Here is a 23,702-nt window from a genome sequence, read left to right as displayed (position 1 = left end):
TATCCAAACAATAAAAGAAAATCAAGCCATGATGTAAACAAGGAAACGAGACCAATGTTAATGTGTTCCCTTTCTGTCTTTGTATCATGATGCTATGTGTATCACTATTACACTATAACACTTGTACAACTCCAGTATTCACAATTACACAGCACATGTTTGTCAGTTGTTTACACACAAGCCAATCCAGATGGTATCTCACATGCTCTTCATCTACTGTCAATGGTATGGGCTATTCTCATATTTCTGTTAGCCTAGCCAAGTATCTAAGGGAGGCATAGTTTCTCATATGAGGGGGCACGGATTAAAACAGCCCAGTTTCTCTTTCTCTACAGCTATTTTCTGCACATAAGGATGAAGTGAATGCATACATCAGAGCAATTACTGGTATGCATCACTTATTGTCACCGGAAGGTGGGAATGATTGATGTCTTCTAGGGTTCTGGAAACCCCTCTCATTCCCAGCAGGAGGTTGTTCTGTCCCTGCACTTGTTCGGTTTATTGATTGAAAGTCATGCCCAACTTCATTGTGATATTGTGGAAGGTGGGGGTAGTAAAAGGCTGGATAAGTTTTAGCCTTCTCCATCTTCTCAGCCTGCAATTGCGTAAATTTTTGAGTTGCAATAGTAACAAACTTAAGTCTACAATTCCTATGTGAAGCTAACTGGGAGAATCTCAAATATTTTCAGGAAAGCATAGCTAAATCATGCAGGAAAAAGGTAAAATGGTGACATTTTCTTCATAAAAAGCAGTAAACATAATGACATGGGCAAATATACTACGAATTTATAAGGGTTAACAAAAACATAACATTCTGTAAACATCTTTAAAAAATCTATAGTAAAGACAAACATTTAGAACTGCTAGTAACCAGAGGATTCTTTAAACATTTGACAGTAAGACCAAGAATGTATATCAATAACTCAACAACATTTCAAAAAGAAAATACCACGCATGTATATAAAGGAATAATCAAATATTTTCATTGTTCAGATCAAACATTTGCTTATACCTGTTTATTTGAAAACTCTCCAAAGAAATCTCTCTGTCCCGCTGACGTTAAATTCTCTCCTAGAGCTCCCAAAGCAATAGGTCTCTTCAGTTCTTGAAAAGTAGCATGTGCCGCCTGCACAATGCATCTACATAAATACAGGAGGAAAAAAAACCATAGACACAAATATTTCTTACTTGCTGATGTATGTTATTGTTATCATTCAGTATTTCCTTATCCATTGGTCTAACCAGGCCTGATAAGGTCAGAGAGGTTTTCATCTCAGGTGATGATATAGTCTGAACCCTGTCCCCTAGCTGGATAAAAACCAATCAAAAGATTCAAAGGTGCTTAAATGCCAATGCTGATAATCCGCTCAGAAAAAAAAAATTGCATTGTGGTCCTTCCCTACCATCCTATAAAACAAACAAAAAAGAAGACATGAAATCCACAGAGGATCAGCCTAAACACACCTGCTCCAGACGTTCCTTCTTTAGTTGCTCAGCTCTGCTTTCAAAGACATAAGAAGATTCAGTTGCATTCCGGATGATCTCCACAATTTGCTCCAGATATTCATCAACAAATGGATATTTTGATTTCACAATTCTTTTTAACTCTGTAGTATTTGTAGGCATCTTCTTTGCTTTTGAATTCAAAATGAAAATAGTTAGCCAAACCAATACATCAAGTCCTGCATAACAACGAAAATAAATCCACAATACCTATCTCAATTAAAGCCTTATTAGGCAGTACATAACCAGTGCTCTCATCTTCCTCACGAGCGATATAATCTCTCCATTGATGTAGAGCCTGCAAAAATATATTTGAGATGTTCAATATACAAATAAATTGAACCTCTGAATTGGCAGAAGAAATAAAACTTGTTATTTGGAAATATGACATGAACATATAGGCTTTCAGAAACTTCATGTCATCAAAGTTATGAATATAGCCAAAATGAAAAACCGTTATCAACAATCAAGACCTAGATTTAGTATCTAGCAAATACACATTAATTTTTAGGAATAGTGACACATTATACATGATAGGTCTACTCGAGACAGAATGATAATGAAGTAAACAAATAACAAGACATTCTCTTACATAAACAATGGCCAGCTGTTCTGCATCCAGGTCATGTTCTTGCAACCTGTAATGATACACTTGATATAATGGGATTCACACGAATTATAAAGATGAAGGAAATAGCTCCAAGGTAAGCCAAAATACATTTTCCGTACAACTGTAGACACTAATCACAGAATGAAATGAACTGACCGAGTAACAGCATACAGACCCGTATATATGGAGATAAGATGTATCTGTCAGCAGTTCCTTTTCATACAACTGTAGGCAAATTTCATTACTGCGTTTTTGAACCTGAAGAAACAGAAAACTAGTGATCAGAGTGTTGTTTAGATACTGAACAAGATGGCATGATGGGGATTTTGTAAGCTCTACATAAATTCTAAGATGTGGTTTCATTCAGGGGGAAAAGGATAAACCAAGCTTGCTCATATGGGCTTCAAAAATCAGATCAGATTATCAGAATTCAGAACCAAAGGAAAACCTAGTAAAGTAAGGTTTTACCTCTAGAAGAAGATCGTTTTCAGCAGTCGACTCATTTCGCAGTCTCAGTTTCATCAAGTCATACATATACAACAGATAGTGTGTATCTTCTCTAGCATACCTGCACAGGAATTATTTGCAAGTGGATAAAATTGGAGGAAATGGTGGAAAATATTAGACTAAAATGAGGCAACACTAGACCAAAAGAAATGATTGGGTATATAGGCCAAATACTTTATCATTGCATCAGAAAGTGGCCTTGACCTCCAATCAGCAGTTTGATATCTACAAAAAGGTATATTTTGGTCATAAGGTTACCCCTTGTAAACAATTAAGGCCGCGTTCGGCAGCGGCGGTAAGATATTGAACTCCTCTCTTTTTTCACGTGCACGCTTCCCGAACTGCTAAACGGTGTATATTTTGCAAAAAATTTCTATAAGAAAGTTATTTTAAAAAATCAGATTAATCTATTTTATATTTTTTAAATAATTAATAATTAATTAATCATATACTAATCTATTACTACGTTTTCCGCGCCGAATAACTAACCCACCTCTCAACGACTACCGAACGCGGCCTAAGTAGGTTAGCATAGCTATTTGAAAACTGTGTAGTGTAAACCAGCAGTACTCTTTATTTGCTGTGACTCCACAAAGGTGACTCAATAGGTGCTCTAGGCTGTTTCGCTCCATCTGTAAAACCCTCGAAGCCTGTTTGGAGTTAAAAAGGAAAATTGAATTCGTAAGGCATAAGAATGAGGGTTTTGTAGAAGAATGAAAAGAAGAGTTAAATTAAAAGACACAATTAAGAATCACGGTTTAATATTTAGTGCTATCAAATCACAATACCTGTCCTGTGTCAAAAAGATTGCAAACATATATGTGGAAATCCCGTTGGAGCCACATTATGTCACGATCAGCCCCATGCATTACCTTTTTGCACAAGAAATAAGCAACTGGAAATTTGAGTTCACAATGACAAACAATTTACCCCCAAGAAAGTGACAAACAATTGGAGAATGGAGAAAAAACCTTTCTCTTGGTCGGATCTTTAAAATGTTCTTTCAAGTAAAGGCCAATGAATATGCGAAGTTTAAGGGTATCCACAACAAAATCCTCTGTTCTTGTTGAAATCTGCATCAAGCAGGTCAAACCCTGAAATGATCTATATTGGTTGTGCTCCAAGTCAACCTGAAAACAACAGAAAATCGAAAGAAAAATTATGTTGCTAACAAAGTAACAATGCAAGGCCTCAGAAGTTGTTTTGTTCCATGATAGATGTCTATAACATAATGAAACGCAAAAGGCTGAGCAGACAAAAGAAAGAAAGCATGACATATGTTCTTTTTAAGAAGAATCAATAAAGCTATGCAATGTCATTCTCGTGCAGAAAGTGAATAATGTTTGCGGGGAAGCCCAGACTGGGCTTAACCAATTTCATTAAGGGGAAAGCATGTACAGGGTGGGTTTTACATACTCAGCAGAGTTTGCTGAGGCCGGCAAAAGCTACAAACAACAGTGTCATTCCATTTCAATCCTAAATGAAAAGCCACAGTATAAACACTTAGAGTTGGGACTTAAAAAGGTTTAAATTCTCACAGAATGTCCGCACTAGTTGGACTTACGACTGGAGCCTGATGATGATAAGTAAAATGAAAACATTTAACGACCTAGTATATCCATTTTTTTGTCAAAAAGTTCTAGAAATAGTAGAGTCCAACTGCAGTAATCAAAATAAACTCAACAATGAATATGGCTGTCAAAATCAATATACCAGATCATAAAGGTTGCTTCACACCCAGTAAAGAAAAGCTACTGTCCAACAACAACTAGAGATATGTCGCGCCTAGAGAATATTTTATGGATAATTACTGCCAAGATTTTTTGTGCGAATGTTTTTTAGTCCAGTATTAGGGACTCATGTCAGGGAAGCATGCTTACAAACTTTTTGAGAGGATATGCATGCAACATAAGGCAAAATGCTCTAGCATTTGAACTTTAATACAATGCAGGCAGGAAATAAAGTATGATATATATTCATTTGAAGTTAAACAAAACATAATTACAAATGCTTACAGCAAATTCATTTACACTCTTCAACTTTTTAGCTAAGTCTGCTAAACCATTCTTATCTTCAACTAGCGTAAATGGCGTATCCTCCAAATCAGCTGGCTTTACAGGTTCAAATTCAGGAACATTTCTGTCAATCAACTGCTCCACTGGCAATTTTTCCTGCAAGACAAGAGTACACCCATCATATTTCGTGCGTGGATATGAAAGATTGAAAGGAAGTCAATCCTTCGACTATATGATTGAGAAAAGCAAAATATCATACTCAGTAATTTTGCCTGTTACAGGTCACTCTATCTTTTTTCTTCAAAATGAAAGCATTCATACTAATTCTGTTAACCAAGTTCAATTAGGGCTAAAGCTAGCATGCAATTGTCTACTTTTCACTAGTTTTCAACATATAACATCAAACAAAACGTTGATTATCCTGCCAAAACAAGAAACCAAGAAATGCTTGTCTTTCCCCACTTCTTTGTACAAATGCCATCTTACTTTTTCAAGAATGCCCAGTCCAGTCATTCTGTATTAAGATCGCACTGCAAAGGTAGATGTAGCCCACCCCCACAAAACAAGGTCAAACTTTCTTAACCGTTCAAGACTCGATCCTTGGTCAGGAAACATTGATTTTTGATCTACGGACAAATCGAACACTAAAATATGCAATGTATAACCAGGTTTGGTCATATCATGTCTTAACTTTGATAAAGAGCTTCCTAGCTTCCTCATTGTAAATACAGCAGGCGACAGAAAAAGGAAAAAGGCTCAAAGGAAAAAAACTAGTTTCGAACGGACGAAATAAAACACTAACCAGAGGGTGAATAGGTCGTCGGCTGCCATCTTCGGTGTGCTCTAGCCAGACATGTTGGAATGGCGTGTAGTTGTTCACTCTGATTGCGTACACGTCCTGCGGCCGCGGAATGCTGGGATCGTGGAAAGGCACCTTCGCCTTCGTCCACGGCTCCGCGGCCGCCTTGTCCTTGGCCATCATCGTCCCCGACCCGGGACCCGAAGCGGAACCACCGTCCTGGCCGCTCGGCCGCTTCTTCTTCTTACCGAGTACCACCTGGAACCCGTCCCCCGCCTCCTCCTCCTCCTCCTCCTCCTCCAGCGCGACCCTCTCGCCGGTCTCCTCCTCCTCCTCCTCCCCTGGTCCTTTGCGCTCGTCCATCGAGGTGGCGGAGTCGCCCAAGCTGTCCGTCGCCGTGGTCCACGAGCCGGCGGTGCGCGTCGTCGAGATCTCCCACGCTAAAACGAGCCGCTGCTACCCTCGACGAAGAGCCGAGGGAGGCGTCGATGCGGACTGGGGAGAGAGAGGCCGCGAGCGCGCGAGCTGGTCGTCGTCGATTCCCGCGCCGCCGCGGCGCTCCCGAGATCGTGCCCCCGCGCCCCCCGCCGGTGCCAGGCCAGATTTATTGCAGAAGACGCGGAACCCCCCCGGCGCTGACGGCCAGCGCCACCGCCCTTCCTCTCCTCGCTCCCACCCGCGGGGAGGCGGAGGCGGCGGCGGCGGGGTGCGCGGCTAGGGTTTTGGGGTGGGCGCCCCGCGGGGGGGGGGGGGGGGGGGGGGGGGGGGGGGGGATTGAGGTCGGGGGGAATGAATTGGAGGAGCTGCTAGGAAGGAAGGAAGGATCGATCGCAATGGCGGTTTCTACTGCGTAACGCGGCGCGGCGTCTCTCCGCGCTGCCCCTTTTATTGACGCGCCGACCCGCCTCGCTTCGCTCTGGATGGGTAGCAGCAGCTGCTGCTGCTGCTCCTCTCGCCTTTGCCGAGTTCATCCATTGTTCATGCGCTCTACCCAACTCAACTCAACTTTTTTTTTTCGCGTAATCCATTCATTTTAGGAGTTCGTTTGTTTGGATTTGGACAGCTACACGGGTAAAAAATATCTCCGGCTAGTTCGGTGTGCGTACGGTTTTTAGCAGTTGTGATGCAAGCATGTCTGGATCAGAACATGCAAGAATCCAAACACAAAGGACTATTTGGTCGTTACGTTGGTTAAGTGGATAATGGAACTGTGTGTGCGTTTTACTACTGTTTTGCGGTACTCGGCTTCGTGACATAAGATTTTTGATTTTTTAATAATATTTGATCATTCGTTTTATTAAAAATTTAGTATAAATATAAACTGACGAGTCATACTTAAAATTTTTTTTATAATAAAGTAAGTAACAAGCAAAATAAATGATATTTTCATAATTTTTTAAATAAGATAAATGGTCAAACATTACAAGAAAAAAATAAAACATTTTATATTATGAAACGGAGGGAGTACCAATCTAAATGATACCTAAAATTGCCCTCACCACCATTTGTAATTTAAATCTTCCTCACAAAAACTTGGCAACCCACACATTTCATGTTTTCATGGTTTCAACCTTACCAAATATTAACATTTAATAATTATCTTTTCGTTTGATATAGTAAGTTCTTGTAGCCTTATAAGATCCGTTCATTAATAAATATATATGTTTTGTATATATGTCTAGATGCATTAGTAACGTATAAATCTTAAAAATATAAAAAAATCTTACCTTGAAAAATAGGGAAGTATCGAAATTTGACAGCCCCAAAATTGATGGGGTTGATTTATGCATCGTTTCGTCGTAGTGAACAGCCCCTTAGAGCATCCCCAACAGCTCATCTAAATTTGGTCATCCATATCTTGGATGATCATCTAAAACACTTTTATCCTTCATATCCCTTTGTACTCCAGCAGATCATCTATATATGGCATCATCTATATCTATTTGGAGGATTGGAGAGAGAACATCTAAATATAGAGTTTCTCTCTCCTAATATGGATGACATCCAAAAATAGATGATGAGATAGATGATCTGCTGGAGCTCAACTTTTACTCTTCATCCTCTATTTCTAGGATGGAGGATGGGATGGATGAGCTGTTGGGGATGCTCTAAGAGCATCTCTAACAGCTCACCTAAATTTGGTCATCCATATCTTTATTTGGATGATCATCTAAACTAGTTTCTTTCTTCGTATCCCTTTGTACTCCACTAGATCATCCATATATGACATCCTCTATATCTTAGAGATCATCTAAATATGAAAGTTCTCTCTTATAATATGGATGACATCTAAAAATAGATGATAGAATAGCCGTTCTGTTGAAGCTTAATTTGTAGTCTTCATTCTCTATTTTCAGGATAGAAGATGGGATAAATGAGTTGTTGAGATGCTCTTAGCTCTTATGGAAGCTAGCAAACAGGTTTTCGAATTCTACAATGGTATTGGAGATAACTAAAGGATTATTTTAATTTTGTAATAGTTATGTGGGGTTAAATGACTAGATTAGTTACTATAAAGTAAAAATATTACTTTAAATTGGTCAAATGAGATTATATATATATATATATATATAATTTTTTACTGTTTTAAAGTTTGAGAAGTGTACTCGCCAAAATCCAAAATCTTATATAGAAAACAAACGCCGTCTTTAAGATATTTGATATGACATGATTATCTGATTTTTAATAGTTGTTTGAGGTATACAATTAAATTAAATACTATAGTGCAGAGTAAAAATCTTACATAAAAAATATCCAACGAGCATATTTTACCCAAAAAGATTTACACGGAACACGTTATTTTAGAACTTGATAAGATTGCCCGTGAAAGTTTAAAATCCGTAATTAAATCCAAACAGGCCATGTGTTACGAAGGCCTGCAGAGCGAAGCCGCCGCCGCCGCCATGGCATAGCGGCAAACACGGCGGCGAACGACGAGGCCCGTATTGTGCGGCGAGGTGAAACGCCGTGGCTGGCGCGAGCTCGTCACGCTTGAAGCCCTAAAGCCTTTGCAGGTGAGGGCGTGAGCTCCATTTCTCTCTCCTTGCCCAGCTACAGATGGGGTTCTGCAGGGCTAGCTGTTTTAATAACTTTTTGAGCTGTTAATCTGACGCAGTAACAGTACTCGAAAAGCACATTGATCCAGGTTTAAATTTATCTTTCAATTTGTCTCTGAATTATATGATAAGGCATAATCAGTTAATCACCGATGCCCTAATGGGGAATTGTCAATTTGCGTGGTTGACTGGTTGGTAGTTCTAGTTCAGATGGTGATTTGGTTCGAAAGATCTGAAGAGCGAAAAATTCAGAACAAACACCAAATTTATTAGCTTGAGCTGAGAGATCCAAGAGAAATAAATATCTCTGAATTATAGTAGTAATTTCCACTGCCAATATGTTCTTCCAGATCCACAGGGCACTGCCAAACACTCTACACCACCACACTATACGACTCCTTTATTTATCAACTCACATTGGCAGAATTCTCTCTTAAACAAACAACATCCAACAAAGTGTTCCATTCCATGTATCGTGCTCTCCCATTTTTCAGGTGTTTATAACGAAAAAGGATGGCAGTATGGAACACACGTTTCTGAACAAAAAAACATACATGAAACTGAAGCTTATAGCTGCACAATACCCAGGTTGGGATCTTCTTACCGTCATTTCCTCGAGCACTTTCACAGATCACTCCCGTCGACCGCACGAACTGGAACGGCAGGTATGCTCTCCCACCACTCCCTCCACCGCCGGCTGCCCTGCGGGTTCGACATGGCCCTCGCCATCCTCGTGTTCGAGATGAAGCCGCCGGCCACCAGCGCAATCAGGACGAATTTGAACGGGATCACGGCCAGCGCCACCGCCAGCGCCGTCAGCATCCATACCACCGTCTCGGTGTGCTGCAGAGACAACACAAAAGTTATCCAGATCATATGAAGAACACATTAGCCTGCCTGATGGAAGATCGGTGATCGGTGAATGCGATGTGGAAGTGCGAAATTGATGATATATAATACCTTTGGTGACCTCGCTAGCACGATCGACGATAGCCTGAGGATCACAACATTGGTTGTCTTGATGTAGTCGTGCACCTTTCTCAGGCTCTGTTGTGCTTCCACTAAGCTTTGCATCGTTGTCTTGTCGGAGGAAGTATCAATGATCACCTCTGAGCATAGTGCACCGATTTTTCTTTTTCTAGCCCAGATCATTAAGCCTGCTGCCAGTATCAGGGATGCCGCTAACACAAAGCCGACCCACTCTCTGCATCAGTTAAAAAAGAAGAGGAATGTGTATCTTATGCTCCTTGCTCATTTCCCAGAGTAAAATATATGACATGTTCACAATTTAAATGAGGTGAAAAAAATCTCACTTGTATATGGTTAACACAATCATGGCAAGGACACCGATGGTCACAAGTGGTCTTTCCCATGAGGTTATCTTTTGGATCACTGGAAGCAATTTGCTGATGGGGCTTACTAACCCCTGCATAAAAAATAATCAGAACCGTTGAATCGAATTTTGATTGAAACAGTACATGGCTGAAATGGAAATGACTGATTATGTAAAACACCAAAACAAACACATGAAAGAAATGTCCATACCACCAATACAAGAAGGCTATCAGTGATACCTTCCTCCTTCATTCCTTCGATAGCAGCGTTAGCGACGGTGACTTCCCTAGCCTCATCTCTTACTTGACCGATAGTGTTCTCGAGGGATGCCAAGGGTTCCTCGTGGCTACTCGAGTCCTTGTCATGCTCTATTGCTATCTCTGCAATTAAAGCTGCTCGATTTGACTTGCTTAAACCCTTGAACACATGGGAGGCACTGAGTGGAGTTATGGTTGACGTCTCCTTCAGATTATTCGCTAGTTGTTCAAGCACAAAATCACCTTTAGGTAGCTCCTCATATAGAGAGAATACTAGGAAGCTAGAAGGAGGTGGTGGCGACATCCGCAGCATCTCTCTCGCAGCGTGAAGCCTTATCACCCCCAATATGATTCTTGAATGTAACTCCCATTTGTGAATAGGGGAGTCTATGTTGTACATTGATATGAAACGGTGAAGGAAGATTACTTCCCTTATTAGGGTAAGCCACATATCGCGCCTTATTGAGCTGGTCATCTCAGGAAACTCCAGCACCAAAGGTTCTGGTCTGTATAAATGAATGTTTACTGTCAATAATCTTTGCAATAGGAATACAGTTATAATTATAATAAGAAAATTGAGCCGTGTAAGTTGTTCATATGAATACAAAAGGGAGAAATGCAAGATGGAACTCACAGTTCAAATTCGATGCCTTTATCAAACAATGGTGCACCAAAAGGACCAGTTGAAGTAGTTTTAACATGTTTCTCCATTTCACTGCCTGAAAGTTCAACTTTCAAAGCAGGTTCGTATGAAATTTTCCCGGAAGCCTCAAAGTACAATGCCTTGTTTGTCAGAATCAGCCTACCTGTATAGTATACAACCAATGTGTCAATTCACATAATCACATGTAAATGTTATGCACCAAAGCATCAATGTAGAAGTTGAATTTAAACTTGCATGTTGGTGGAGTGATATAACTCATACTAAACTATCTTGTTAAATTTTTTCATAATTTCTGATGACTATTTAGATGACATGCAAGCAACGGGTGTATATACACCCGTATGCTAAAAAACTGCTTCCCCTCAAGAAATCAGAAAGAATAAACACAGATTGGTGACCTGGCCAACTTGTGGTTCCAATGTGCCGCACTACCCTTTGTGTTCCTGCTGTCCCCTCCATGTGCAAGATGAATTCATCTTCAGCAAGATCAGTTCCTGTTGGAGCTGACACCTTTCTCAAGAAATCAGAAGACCTAAAGACAAGCCATTTCAATGTTATGACATCCAGCAGGGTGTGATACTGTGGTGCTCGCGCGGTATATTTGTATCTTTTTCTCCCGCTTCGTTAATATAATAATTGGTAGTTCTCCCACCAGTTAGTTAAAAAACTAAACAAGACAATCGGTTGGGAAAGGGTTTTGTATCCTCTAAATGGTAGAGGAGCACAGTGGCGTGCAATAAATGGTCATGACAGAGTTCTATAGTGAGTGCATTGTGCATCTCGGTAGCAAATCATTGTAGATATTAAAATCACCGTAGCAAGAGATCTAGACTCACCCATCCTACAATGAACAACTGATATTCATCCAATGTCACATCAATATTCACCCTCTGCCATTATTGCCAAAAGGGGTTTGTATCCTCTTACTTTAGGCATTAATGATAGAGGGAAGGCTTTGTATCCTCTGCCTATAGGTAGTAATGGTAAAGGGTGAAAAGTGCCATGACATTGAACGAATATCAATTGTTTCTCGTAAGGATTTAAGGTATGAAGTGTCGTTTCCTACTATTCTACTCCCTCCTACAAGTCACTTTGGGTCTGTGGTTTATCATAAGTCAGAGCTCTTTTAAGTTTGATTAAATTTATGTAAAAATATACTAATACTAAATTAGTTTTATCAAACCCATCTTTAGATATATTGTCATAGTTTTTTATTGAAAATATTATGAAATGTTTCTATAAACTTGATCAATCTTAAAAATGTTTGACTTAAGATAAAACTAAAGTGACATAATATGAAATAGTGGGGGTACTTAATCTAGACTATTAGTTCTAACTGTGAAGTGGTTGCATACTTATCCATTTCCTTCAGGAATTTGTCATAAGCAGGATAATGAAGCCTATTAGCTGTTGTCGCAGTCAGGGCTTCAAAGGTGAATCGAGCATTGATAACATCACATGCCAAAGGGAATACAGAGCCAAACCACACATATGTATCCTCTCCAACAGTCGGTTCTTCATTCACCTAAAACATTGTTGACCGATCAATAGTTTGGAGAAAATTACAAAAAGGCATTTAATCAGCTATGTGTTGACATACAAGAAGAGGCATCATATCTGAATAGAACAGTGAGGTCTCATCACCCATCACGGCTTCATTTGCTTGAAGAGGTTCCTTCCTATCTTCTCTTTCTTTAGCTATGCTCTCCTGTAATGTTTGTCACATTGGTCAATTTAATTCAGATTTCAGAAGACAAACATGGAGTTTCACATAAATATATAAAATTACAAACCATGGTAACTTGCTGATCTGAAGGAGTGGGGGTCTCCCAAGCCAGCATCATATCAAACGTGAACCGACTGAACGACCCATCATGGATCTTGTCTCCAATATCGACAGAAGTAATAATTTGCAGTGCCTGAAGGCTACAAAACTCAACAAGTCTTCTTGAATAGTTATCCACTGCAGCTGTCTTCAAACCCAGCTCAAAGTCTGAAACCAGTTCATCAACCCCTCTGCCCAGTGTTCTGTACACCATGAACATATTTGTTACTCTACCATCTGAGTCAGGACACTCGATAGTGATATGCATTGACAGATTAATTTGAGATGTGCTAAATGCATATATGCATGTGATCTTTGGTGTACTATTTAAAAACATGCGATTTTTTTCTTTCTGCAAGCTAACTGACAATATGGTAGGAGTGGGTCGTAATGCCATTGCACACCAAGCAAAAGGATGAAAGAGAAAGACAGAAAGAGTGGATTATAATTTCACTACAGGATAGCGTCTGAGATAATTTTATTAAAAAATAACTAGCACTACTACATGCTTATAAATAATTCAAAATTTCAAATTGTTTTATAAGGACAGGAAAACTAGAAATTTGTAACAAGTACAGAACCAGTTACTGCAGAGCACCGACGCATTGAGATGGTTAATCTGGAAGTGTTTATATATGTGGGCAAATCAAATACTCAGACATAAATAGCACAGCCATAATTCAGCTTGATTGCCAGAAAACTTTCCACCCAATAACTTGAGCGATTCATGCTCCAGTTTCATACAAATATTATGTTCGAGATCAAAGCATGGTTACTGCAACAAGGAGGGCAATTAATTGGCCGGCGTCCTCTTTCGAATTGGCAGTAAACAGTTCTGCACCATACTGATCCTGGCCTCATTTTCGTCGGCAAACATACGCACGGTTTGCTTTGCTACGACGATTACCGACGGAGAGAAATCGGCGTCGACAGGGATTGACTGATTAGCGCGAGTGTATAGAAATACGCACAGGGAGCATTGGCGGAGCACGTGGTTGGTGACGGAGGAGAGGTGCTTCCGGCCGCCCACTCCCGGCGGCTCCGGCTCGCCGCCGGCCGCCGCCGCTCTCTGCCCGTCGGCCGCGTCCGCGTCCATGGCCCGGTGATCTCGCCGGGGTTGGAGTTGGGTGGTGTGGTGTGGTGTGGTGTGGCGAGTGGACGGGGAACTGAACTGGGAGCCGGCTGGGATAACTCTCGCTGGTTGGTTGGTTGGTTCGCGCGTGCGTGCGTGGGCGTGGGTGTGCGTGCATGAGCCCATGCAGCGCGCCACCTCGGCTCGCTTCCGTCCCCCACGTGTCGCCGTCTGCTCCCGCGGCCACTCTTCCAGAGCATTTCCTCAGAGCAGTGGCATTTCCTCAGAGCATTTCCGTAGCCCCCTCCTCAGTCCCGTAATAAAATTTTTAGTATGGCTATAAAGAATCTTTAGTCTCCGCAACAAAATTTTTAGTATTGCTATAAAGAAGGATAGGCTAAAAACAATTTTCTCTCGTCCAGCCCCTCCTAATATTTTTCTCTGGACCTGCCGCTGCCTCAGAACAAGTTCAATAGTGTCAATCTAATAGCCAACTCATACAATAGATACCGAAAAAAATACCACCATATCCTATATGTCATACACACATTGTGTATTGAAATCCGTGTTGCAGCTGGCTATTAATTCTAAATTAATTAGTAGCTTACTCCTCTTCCCTCTCCCCTCTTATATTATATCTTTACAATATGATTGTAGCGGCCTTATATCGTACTATTGTACTCCTCTCAGTGGGGTTTACTTTGACTTGGTAAGTGTGGCCGGGCTAACGGCCCAAGGCCCAAGGCCCAAGGGAGATGAGATGACTTGAAAAGTTTCAAGACGGCGTTTCGTGGAGCATCTTCTTGCCGAAATTTCTTAATTAAATACCTTTTTCTAATATTCACTTTTGAACATAACATTGCCAAAACTTATTTCCAAAATCTTCTATTTGTAACATCATTGGCATATAACACTGTCATGTAATGGTATGTTAGCAAGACTTTTTTTCTTGCTAGACTAATCCTACGAGTGTGGCATTCGCATGTTCAAACCTGTGGCGGGCCAAGCCTAAAAAAAGTTGTAAAAGGAAAACAGGCCCTAGCTTGGCTCGAGCCCAACGCTCCATAGAAAATTAAGGCCTGGGCTCGACCTGAACCCTAAGCTTTCCCCGGCTAGGTTTTTTCATGCTTTCTCGAGGTTTCTATAAATTTTAGGGTTTTGGGGGCTTTTGGTCTTCAATACCTAGGCCCATTACTATCGGATCCGGTACATAGTCAGGCTAGGCTAGGCTTTTGCTTTTTCGGATCAGATTAGGACAGGACGATCGGATGGTGCCCAATTTAAACATGCCTAGCATGGCACGACAACAATAGCAGGGCAACGAGATTTATGCGACAATATTATCTTGATATGCTTACTCCAAATCAAATACTTAGCACACCCATAATTCAGCTTGATTGACAGAAAATTCACCCAATAACTTGAGCGATCCATGCTCCTGTTTCAGTGGCGGAGCCACCAGTATAGCGAGGTATAGCGGCCGTCATACCTGGCCATCGGCAAACCTCCTCGTCATACTCAGTGTTGTATATCGCACGGAAAATGATTTATAACTATTGTGATTCATATGGAGTACCATTGTATACTGATTTATAAGTTAATGCGTTATAGCTTCATTTTATTTTACATGTGTAGTTATTATATACAAATTAGAACTTAAGCCTTGTTTAGTTTCAAAAAAATTTCTCCTAAAACATCATATCGAATCTTTGGACATCTAAATAGATCATTAAACACAGATAAAACGAAAAACTAATTGCACAGTTATGTGAGAAATCATGAGATGAATCTTTTGAGCCTTAGCCATAAGTGTTACAGTAATCCACGTGCGCTAATGAAATTTGTTTTTAGGCGAGCCGTGAAATTCATTTTTTCATTTGTGTCCAAAAAGTCATCTGGTCAAATTTTTGACGTGACATCTAAATTTTTTCCCAACTAAACACCCCTTTAGTAGTATTAAGTTCACCATAGGTAAATTTTCGTCCTGGCTCCGCCGCTATCCTGTTTCATACCAATATTATGTTCGAGATCAAAGCATGTTACTGCACCAAGAAAAGCAATTAATGGCCGGCCTCTTTCGAATTGGCGATAAACAGTTTCTGCACTGTATTGCTCCTGACCTTATTTTTCACCCTCATACTTTAAGGGCTTCTGATTACGTTTATAAGCCAAATTTTAAATTTTTAATCTTAAATATTGAGGTTAATTTTAGATTTTTTTACTGAAATTTATTTTCTAACATTGACTTTTATATCGTCAAGAATACATATATAAAAATTTTATTCGAAAATTTTATTTCGTTTACAAATATACCATAAAAAAAGCCGCCCCTTCGTCAGCGCAAACATATGCACGGTCGTTACGACGCTTAGGGTGTGTTTGGTTGCTCGCATCATCCCAGCATGTCCCATCTCTCCCATCCAGGCTGAATGTGGCCTGGCTGTGTAGGTACTTATGCAGTTGTTTGGTTGTTTGTATGAGGTTAGCTTGGCTAACCAGAGATTGTGTTTGGTTTTATGGTTGAGAGATACGGTAGAGAGAAGATTTTGTTTGGTTGATTGCGTACGTCATAGGAAATGGTAAATATACAATTTTTCGGTTAACATGACCAATTAATAAAAAAATTCCTACTGTATAGTGTTTTGTGTAGCTGTCCACGCCCTAAATATATATGTACCTAAAGTAAGTGGAAAAGGGAAATAAAATCATTGGAAAAGGAAAAAAGTGGAAAAGAAAAAGAAAAAAAGGGGGGGGGGGGGGGGGGATGAGGAGCCGACAGCAACATCGCCATGGCGGTCACCGATGGCGTCAAGCACTAGCAGTATTCACCGACGGCGTCGACCAACGCGACCAACGATGGGGCAGTGAGGAGAGCCGCCGGCGGTGGATCTGGCGAGCGGCTGCGATGGTCACCGACGGCGTCGAGCGGCGCGACCAGCGACGGAGTAGGGGCTCGAGCTCGTCGTCGATCGGAGAATCTCTGCATCCGCGTGCCAGCGCTTGCGTCACACCTGCATTCGCGGAGCCAGGCCCGAGAACGAAGCTCGCTCACTGCGTTTCTCACGGGCCTTGCTGGGGGGCTTATTTTGCACGAGTGGAGCCTGGTTGTGAAAGACATGCAGGCTACCAAACAACAGTTCGTTGCACCCACTCATTGAGGCCAGCCTAACCAAACACGCTTTTAACGACGGAGAAATCGGCTACAGGAGTGATTAATTAGCGCGAGTGTATAAAAATACGCACAGGGAGCATTGGCGGAGCACGTGGTTGGCGACGGAGAGAGAGGTGCTTCCGGCCGCCCACTCCCGGCGGCTCCGTCTCCGGCTCGCCGGCCGCCGCCGCTCTCTGCCCGTCGGGCGTCGGCCGCGTCCGCATCCATGGCCCGGTGATCTCGTCGGGGTTGGTTCGCACGTGCGCACGTGCAGCGCGCCACCTCGGCTCGCTTCCCCCCCACCACATGTCGCCGTCTGCTCCCGCGGCCACTCCTCCACAGCACTAGCGCCCTCTATACTACACTGGATAAGGTTTGGTACCCCATTGCACAAACAAACCATCACAAAGAAAACTTGTTAAACAACTCCCACGCTTCCTCATCCTCTGCATCCCAGCATCAGTGAGTGCATCACCATTCATCACCCCCTTCCCTCCCCTCGCCCCTTGCTTCTTCTGCTTCTAATCTCTTCCCCATCTCCATCTCCTTCCTTGCATTTGTTGTAAAAAAAATTCTACTAGCTTTGACCCTCTTCAGCTTGTAGTTGGTGGTGAGTGGTAGCTGTATTCTTGGAGAGGTAGCAGAGGCAGTGTATAGCCATTGGGAGCTTGAGGCTTCTTCAGCTCCGTCCATGGAGGGAGGCAGTGGGAGAGAGGAGGGGCGGAGCCCTGTTGCAGCTGGAGGTGCAGGGTACGGGCATGGGCCGCCATGGGTGTTCAGGGGCAGGCAGGGCTCTATCTCGATCTCGATCTCGATCTCGATCCCCCGCGTCTCCTCTTGGGCTGTTTTGATTCGTTGGTTCGGGTTCGTTCTTGGCATGGCAGCGCATTGTACCAGCTGCATTTGGTGAAGGCGGCGACGGCGCGGGCGTTCGTGCCCAAGGAGCTCCGCCTCGTGGAGGCCTTCGGCTACACCCTCGGCGGCATGTTCCTCGCACGCTACGACGACAGCCCCGCCGGCAAGTTCGACGAGGTGCGCGTCTTCTCCGGCGATCCTGGCCCCAGCTCGGCCTCTCCCTCTCCCTCCGTTTCTTGATCGGATTAATCTCTTGCCCCTTGCAGCTCGTGGTGATCGCCGGCATCGTGTGGAACCCGCCGACATCTTGCGCGTGAGTTGCCTAGTTTAATCTCCTCGAGTCCAACCACTAGTGATTGCCTTGCCTGATTGGGGGGTTTCTTGGAACAAGTTGGATTAGGAAAAACCGAGCTTTGCATTGTGACAGGTTCGAATCACTGCAAAAGCTAATAAAAAACACCTACTTGATTAGTGTTGGTTGTACTTGAGTACAGGCTTCGCATATGCGTTTTTTCTTTCTCTCCCCTTTTGCCGCTCACTTTAATTATTGGGTGTTTGCATGATTCTCCTGTATTTGCTCCGTATGGTACGGCCAAGTTGCTGGTGACTCTGAGCTGCTCTACAGAGAAAAAAAAAATCTCATTTTTATTCAGTGGAGAGGAATATGTGCATGTGGGGAATGTGGGTTATTCAAACAGTAAAATGATTAGATTTTGCAAACTTGTTAGTACCTTTCTGAATTTTGTTTCAGATTTCCAATTTCCAGTCCCAGGGATGCCTAAGATGAGTTTGTTTGATGCTTGAGACGGGTGTGATGTGATGGTGCCTAGTTCTTTGATCGAAAGTTTGTGTAGATGTGTCTTCTGTTGGTTTGGTCTGAACTCTGAACACTCATTTGCAGGTGGGCTGCTAGAGTGCTGGTGAACAGCGCCGAAGCCTGCCGACACGGTCGCAAGGTGCCACCAGAATAGCATCTGCTGTTTGTTTGTGATGCTCTTTGCAATTGCATTTATACAATTACCTTGATGAGGAGTGCCATTCTCATTCCTGCAGGAAGTAGGGCTCCCAAGCCATGTTGCTACATTCTCGCAGGTACTTGGGAAAGGATGCCTGGATGGTTGTTGTAGGGGTGCAACTGTGCAAGAGTATTCAGACTACTTATGATGCTTATTGTCTACAACTTCTTATATCTCTTGAACATTGTTCAAATGCGATAGATTGAAGCTGCTGCGCTTAGAGATAAACCGGTGGTGAAATCAAGCAGCTTCCTGAGCTTGCTTGGGATGTGCTCGGTTGTCTCCAAGCATGGGAATGGCCATGAGGTAGAGATCTCAGAGACTAAGGGTTCGTCTACAAGGCATTTATGCAACATTAGTGTACCACTTACTGGTGAGTTGGAAGTCAAATGCTTTTAATGCATCAACGATGCATGATGTTTTCTAAGGTCTTTCCACTGAAATATCTGTTAAAATCTTACTCTCCTTTAGCTCAGCTGCCTGGGTTTCAGAGTTCCCATCTCCTTTGAAGCTAAAACCAAATCGCATATTAGTAAGCCTACTTCATAGTATAATTCATCAAATGACTCCATTCTTCATTACTGAGGTCTAAATGTCTAATGGATATCATGTGGACTTCCAACGTGTCTTCATGATAGCAACTTCCTAACATTATGTGTCTCAAAAATGGAAGTTACTAAACCTTCGCTTGTTGATTCAATGCTTTATTTCACTATCTAATCATGTGAAAGTGTGAACAGGGTTGCATAGACACAAGTGGATGGGTCCAACAATCAGAATGTCACTTCCAAGCTTCAGGTTAGGTAAAAAGGAAGTGGAGGTATCCATGTTTTCCAAAAGAAAACTACCAGAGCCTCCACTCTATGAAGTATCCATATGTGGTGTTATTTTCCAAGAACTTAGAAAAGCTTATGAAAGTAGAGATCTTTTATTAAAGAGCAATTTTACCATCCTTAAGGAGATACCACTGTTTTCTATATAAAATTTGGTTGTGACATCTCTTCAAGGATGGAAAAAATGATCTTTATTGAATAGCTCGAAACTGAACATGGCATGCACTGTGAATTTCAGTGGACAGATAGAGGACCATCCTGATCTTCTGAAGTACTCTTGCCAAGTAGAGGGCAGGTGATGACATACCTAACATCTCTAAACATCCTGAAACACACATTTTGTACCACTGTGGTCCATCCATGTCTAAGCACTGAAAGTTTTTAACAATTGTCGCATTCTACCAGAGCAAATACACAGTCGTTGTTCTAGATTTCTAGTCTTTACCTTGCAATCGCCTTCCTAAACATATTTTTTGTGTTGTGCAGAGTGCGCCCGGTGAGGCCTGCCAAGATTTGGAGATCGAGAACTCCTGAACCGCAGGAGTGTTACGATGGCAAGATCAGTAGCAAACACTCGGGCTTACTAGCTGAACCAGATGCGCAAGAACAGGTCGTTCTGGTCTTGTTATCTAAGCCTATCTTGGCTTTGGAGTTCAACTCTCTGCAGATGCAAGTTGATGCTCCAAAAGTTGTCGTTCCATGCTCCAATAAGAAAGAAGTCAGGTACTCCAGTACTTGAATATTATGGGGACTATAATGTCCCGAGCAATTTTACCATCCTTGAGAAGGTATTAGGAGTTACCACTGTTTTCTATGTAAAGTTTAATACCTTTTGATTGCTAGAATGTATCTGTCTCATGGTACCTACTCAGGGAGGGATGGGAAAATGCTTTTAATGTCCCGTGGTTCACAAACAAAGGGTTTTGACCAAGTTTGATCTGGTTGTTTGATGAGTTCTTTTTGTTCCTAGTTGGGGTTTATCATCTCCTTTCCTTTTTTTTTTCCGATATATATGCGGTGTGTATCATATCTTTAGTTTTGTTTGTGTTCAATGATGCAAGAAAATTTGTATTGAACATGCAAAGTACTCAATGAATTGAAAATTGTTGATAGTTGGTGTAATTTGGAAATAGATATGTCGATATGGTTGTATAACAGTTGCAGTTATGTCTCACGCAGAAAAAAAAACTTTAGAAAATTTCTCGGAAGAAGAAAAGCTTAAGTTCCCAAACTTGTCAGGGAATTATCAGCAGCTGAAATTCACATTGATGTCTGTATATGAACACTTATATATGTTAGCAACACTACAACTCTAAGGAAAATATATAAGATGAAAAGAAACGGACAAACACAAAAAATGACTTACGTCTATGCCTGGTAGATTGAACGAACATATCCTGGATGCAAGCATTGGAGCTGAAAAGACATGAAAAATGAAGAGTAGAAAAATCTATGGCCAAACATGAACAGCAACTGCGGCATGAACAATCAAATTAAAGAAATAATAAATGAGTCAAGACCTTTTATTGATGCAGCGAATCTGCGCATTTTTACGCCTATGTCGCGCTTGAGTCCGGTCGTGGATATTCTAATGAAAAATCAGGAGAATAATATAAGCGCTCCATGCAAGCAATGTGAGAGATAAAAAAGTAAAAGACTAATTCTGGATTTCTGGTGGTAGTATGAATTGGTGACGGTCGTTCTTTAACCTAATATCTTACACATGCCACATTGGAAGGGCACTGTCATATAAAGTATTCATAAAAATACACATTAGCAAATAAAGTATCTAAATAATTTATTTTTAAAAATAAATATTAAAAGGTGCATTTAATAAAAAAATATCACTTTTTACCCTGGTGGCAATCCTGTACGTAGAAAATCTTCTCTCGGGTGTGAAAACTGAAACCTAGAGAGATACCATCTGCTCTGCTTGTAACTTCGGCTACCATCGTTTCACTTTTTACTTTTTAAAAGAAAAATAAAACAATGGTTTTAAACGATAAATAATTTGTGCTAAACTTTTATGTAGGTCTCCACAATGATCTAAAAAGAAAAACGTAAAATAAAGCACGAGGAAAGAAACACAAAAACAAATTTAAAAATAAGTTTTTAATTAAAGTTCCAATTTTTTTGAGATAAAAGTTTCCAATTTTATCTTCTATAGACAGTTGGAACTACTCTCTCCGTTTTATAATGTAAAACTTTTTAGTCTCTTTTAGATTTATATATAGATGCTAATGAATTTAGACGTATATATAAATTATATATTTATAAATTGATGAATTTAGACAAGGCTAAAAAATCTTAAGATATGAAACGGATCCAGCATGAGAACAAGTAACAGCACGGTTCAGATTTCTTGTAGGAGAAGGACAAACAAGATCTGTATGCGTTCGCGAAGGCAAGAAAAGGTATATCACCGAGTGAGCGCAACCAATTAAATTAAGCAAGCAAGCAAGCTAGCTTCACGTCCACCTGCTTCTCTTGCGGACGCCGGAAGCAATTCCTCCTCCTGCGTTGCACTCCAATCAACCCTGAATCCTCCTCCTGCTACTACCAGTATATATGCTCACGAACATCAGCTTCCCCCTCAAAATCAACTCGACCAATTAACCTGAAACTGATCGATATATACATGATAGTAGCTCGCCTGAGTTGCTGAGCACCTGGGCTGAGATCAGTGATCACCACCAGCCAGCCAGCCATGGCCGCCGCCGGGCCGCGCACCTACGCCGACTTCGTGCCGCCGCACAAGCTGGTCGAGAAGGCCGACAAGAAGGTCCTCCAGATCGACCTCTCCGGGAAAGGTACGCGTGATACATTCCTCTACTTAATTCGATTATGTTATCATGCAATGCAATCTATGCTTTGTGCCACTGTGTCATTATGCAATTTATGTTTTGCGCCACTGTGTTTATGCTCGCGACTATATTTTGAACTATCATTTTTTAGTTGATTAATTTTTTTTATCTTTTTTGTTTAGTCTCAAAGCTTATAAGCCGCAGCTAGATTTGAATATTTTCAACTTAATCTTTTCGTTTCTGTTTATATTTATAAGCTAAAAATTTAAATTTTAAACTTAGATTTAGAGTTTTTTTATTAAAGTTTATTTTTTTAGATCGCTATAAAAACTTTATTCACAAACTATTTTATAAATATGTCGTTTGATTTTTTAACTCTAAGAAACCAAACAGGTACCGTTTATCATAATTATTTTTAGTATTCGCTTTTAAATAGTTATATATTCACGTGTGAAAGTTTTACTGTAATTTTTTTCCTCGTTGATAAGCCTTACGGTTTATAACCAACATAAGCGAGACGATGACCAATTTGTGCCATTTGGCGCATGCAGGGTTCAAGAAGGAGCAGCTGAGGGTGCAGATCGACAACCACGGGAGGCTGCGGATCAGCGGCGAGCGGCAGGTCTCCGGCAACCAGTGGAGCCGCTTCTACAAGGAGTTCCAGGTCCCGGAGGACTGCAACGCCGGCGACGTCCGCGCCAGGTTCGAGTCCAAGGACCGCGTCCTCCACGTCATCATGCCCAAGCTGTCGCCGGAGGAGCCGCCCAAGCCCACGCCCGCGCCCGCCGCCGCACCAGGCGCGAAAACGCGCGCCGGCGCCGGCAGCAACGGCCAGGGAGCCACCGCGCCCGCCGGCCCCGGCCATGGCGCCGCCGCCGCCGCCGCGCAGCAAACCGCTGCTGCACCGACCGAAGAGCAGGACGAGGAAGAAAGAGAAGAATATAAGCACACAGGCCACGACGACGGCGGCGACGATGGCGGCAGGGAGGATGCGTCCGACGAGCCTGCAGCCACCACCGTCTCGGGCGCCAGCCTGAGGAGGAAGACGCCGTGGCCGGTGCTCCTCGCCGTCGTGCTGGCCTTGCTTGCCGCAGCTGGATTCTACGCCAAGTACAGGCTGATGGATCCGTCGGCTGATCAGCCGGCGCCGGCGGACGGCGGCGTGCAGCTCTTCGGCTTCTCCGACCAGTAATCATGTGTGCGTGCGCCGCCAGAACGACGTGTAAGTTTCGAAAGCCGCACGTAGCTTACACGTCGTTGAACGATAGTACCTTGTACAGATGGTGACTGATGCCAATTGCCAACGTTTCCTTTCGGAATACGTGTGAAAAATGTCAATGTAAATGTTATGTGCGAGCGAATTAATTGAAGAGTAAATTTGCAATCGATTGCAGCATCTA

At 42.0% G+C, this 23,702-nt stretch overlaps 4 protein-coding genes across 8 annotated transcripts; 2 read left to right on the top strand and 2 right to left on the bottom strand.

Moving 5' to 3' along the window:
• Window positions 1-29: 29 nt before the first annotated feature.
• LOC102712702 (protein RRP6-like 2) lies at window positions 30-6,126 on the bottom strand. Of its 2 annotated transcripts, XM_006649366.3 has the most exons (14): window positions 5,438-6,126; window positions 4,636-4,791; window positions 3,592-3,750; window positions 3,409-3,492; window positions 3,191-3,270; window positions 2,795-2,845; window positions 2,582-2,681; window positions 2,289-2,371; window positions 2,096-2,141; window positions 1,714-1,801; window positions 1,465-1,634; window positions 1,189-1,308; window positions 1,013-1,126; window positions 30-595 (listed from the first exon to the last, which is right to left on the bottom strand). In XM_006649366.3, the coding sequence occupies exons 1-14, from the start codon at window positions 5,795-5,797 to the stop codon at window positions 395-397; spliced, it is 1,812 nt and encodes a 603-aa protein (XP_006649429.1). In that variant the 5' UTR covers window positions 5,798-6,126; the 3' UTR covers window positions 30-394. The 2 variants fall into 2 exon arrangements, with proteins under 2 accessions (XP_006649429.1, XP_015691201.1); XM_015835715.2 differs by lacking the exon at window positions 1,189-1,308.
• Window positions 6,127-8,775: 2,649 nt separating this feature from the next.
• LOC102714905 lies at window positions 8,776-13,703 on the bottom strand. 2 transcript variants are annotated; one of them, XM_040522441.1, is made up of 11 exons: window positions 13,543-13,703; window positions 12,540-12,774; window positions 12,347-12,454; window positions 12,102-12,271; window positions 11,145-11,278; window positions 10,717-10,888; window positions 10,036-10,588; window positions 9,804-9,916; window positions 9,451-9,694; window positions 9,095-9,333; window positions 8,776-9,026 (listed from the first exon to the last, which is right to left on the bottom strand). In XM_040522441.1, the coding sequence occupies exons 1-10, from the start codon at window positions 13,665-13,667 to the stop codon at window positions 9,115-9,117; spliced, it is 2,073 nt and encodes a 690-aa protein (XP_040378375.1). In that variant the 5' UTR covers window positions 13,668-13,703; the 3' UTR covers window positions 8,776-9,026; window positions 9,095-9,114. The 2 variants fall into 2 exon arrangements, with proteins under 2 accessions (XP_040378375.1, XP_015689768.2); XM_015834282.2 differs by having other exon boundaries at window positions 8,776-9,333.
• A 3,483-nt stretch (window positions 13,704-17,186) lies between these two features.
• On the top strand, window positions 17,187-20,652 carry LOC102714633 (protein NEOXANTHIN-DEFICIENT 1). 3 transcript variants are annotated; one of them, XM_015835816.2, is made up of 10 exons: window positions 17,187-17,256; window positions 17,399-17,580; window positions 17,679-17,826; window positions 17,916-17,962; window positions 18,551-18,605; window positions 18,703-18,741; window positions 18,867-19,038; window positions 19,406-19,463; window positions 19,737-19,793; window positions 19,985-20,650. In XM_015835816.2, exons 2-10 carry the CDS (start codon window positions 17,486-17,488, stop codon window positions 20,235-20,237), a joined length of 924 nt encoding a protein of 307 aa, XP_015691302.1. In that variant the 5' UTR covers window positions 17,187-17,256; window positions 17,399-17,485; the 3' UTR covers window positions 20,238-20,650. The 3 variants fall into 3 exon arrangements, with proteins under 3 accessions (XP_015691302.1, XP_015691303.1, XP_006651055.1); XM_015835817.2 differs by having other exon boundaries at window positions 17,392-17,580; window positions 19,985-20,649; XM_006650992.3 differs by lacking the exon at window positions 17,187-17,256 and having other exon boundaries at window positions 17,480-17,826; window positions 19,985-20,652.
• Window positions 20,653-22,114: 1,462 nt separating this feature from the next.
• On the top strand, window positions 22,115-23,702 carry LOC102714361 (protein kintoun-like). The gene is made up of 2 exons (XM_040522595.1): window positions 22,115-22,308; window positions 22,854-23,702. The coding sequence occupies exons 1-2, from the start codon at window positions 22,206-22,208 to the stop codon at window positions 23,492-23,494; spliced, it is 744 nt and encodes a 247-aa protein (XP_040378529.1). The 5' UTR covers window positions 22,115-22,205; the 3' UTR covers window positions 23,495-23,702.

This window comes from Oryza brachyantha, chromosome 3 (genome assembly GCF_000231095.2).
Source record: "Oryza brachyantha chromosome 3, ObraRS2, whole genome shotgun sequence".
Classification (NCBI taxonomy): Eukaryota; Viridiplantae; Streptophyta; class Magnoliopsida; order Poales; family Poaceae; genus Oryza; species Oryza brachyantha.
Note: the sequence above shows the minus strand (reverse complement) of the source record. Positions and strands in the feature narration are given on the sequence as shown.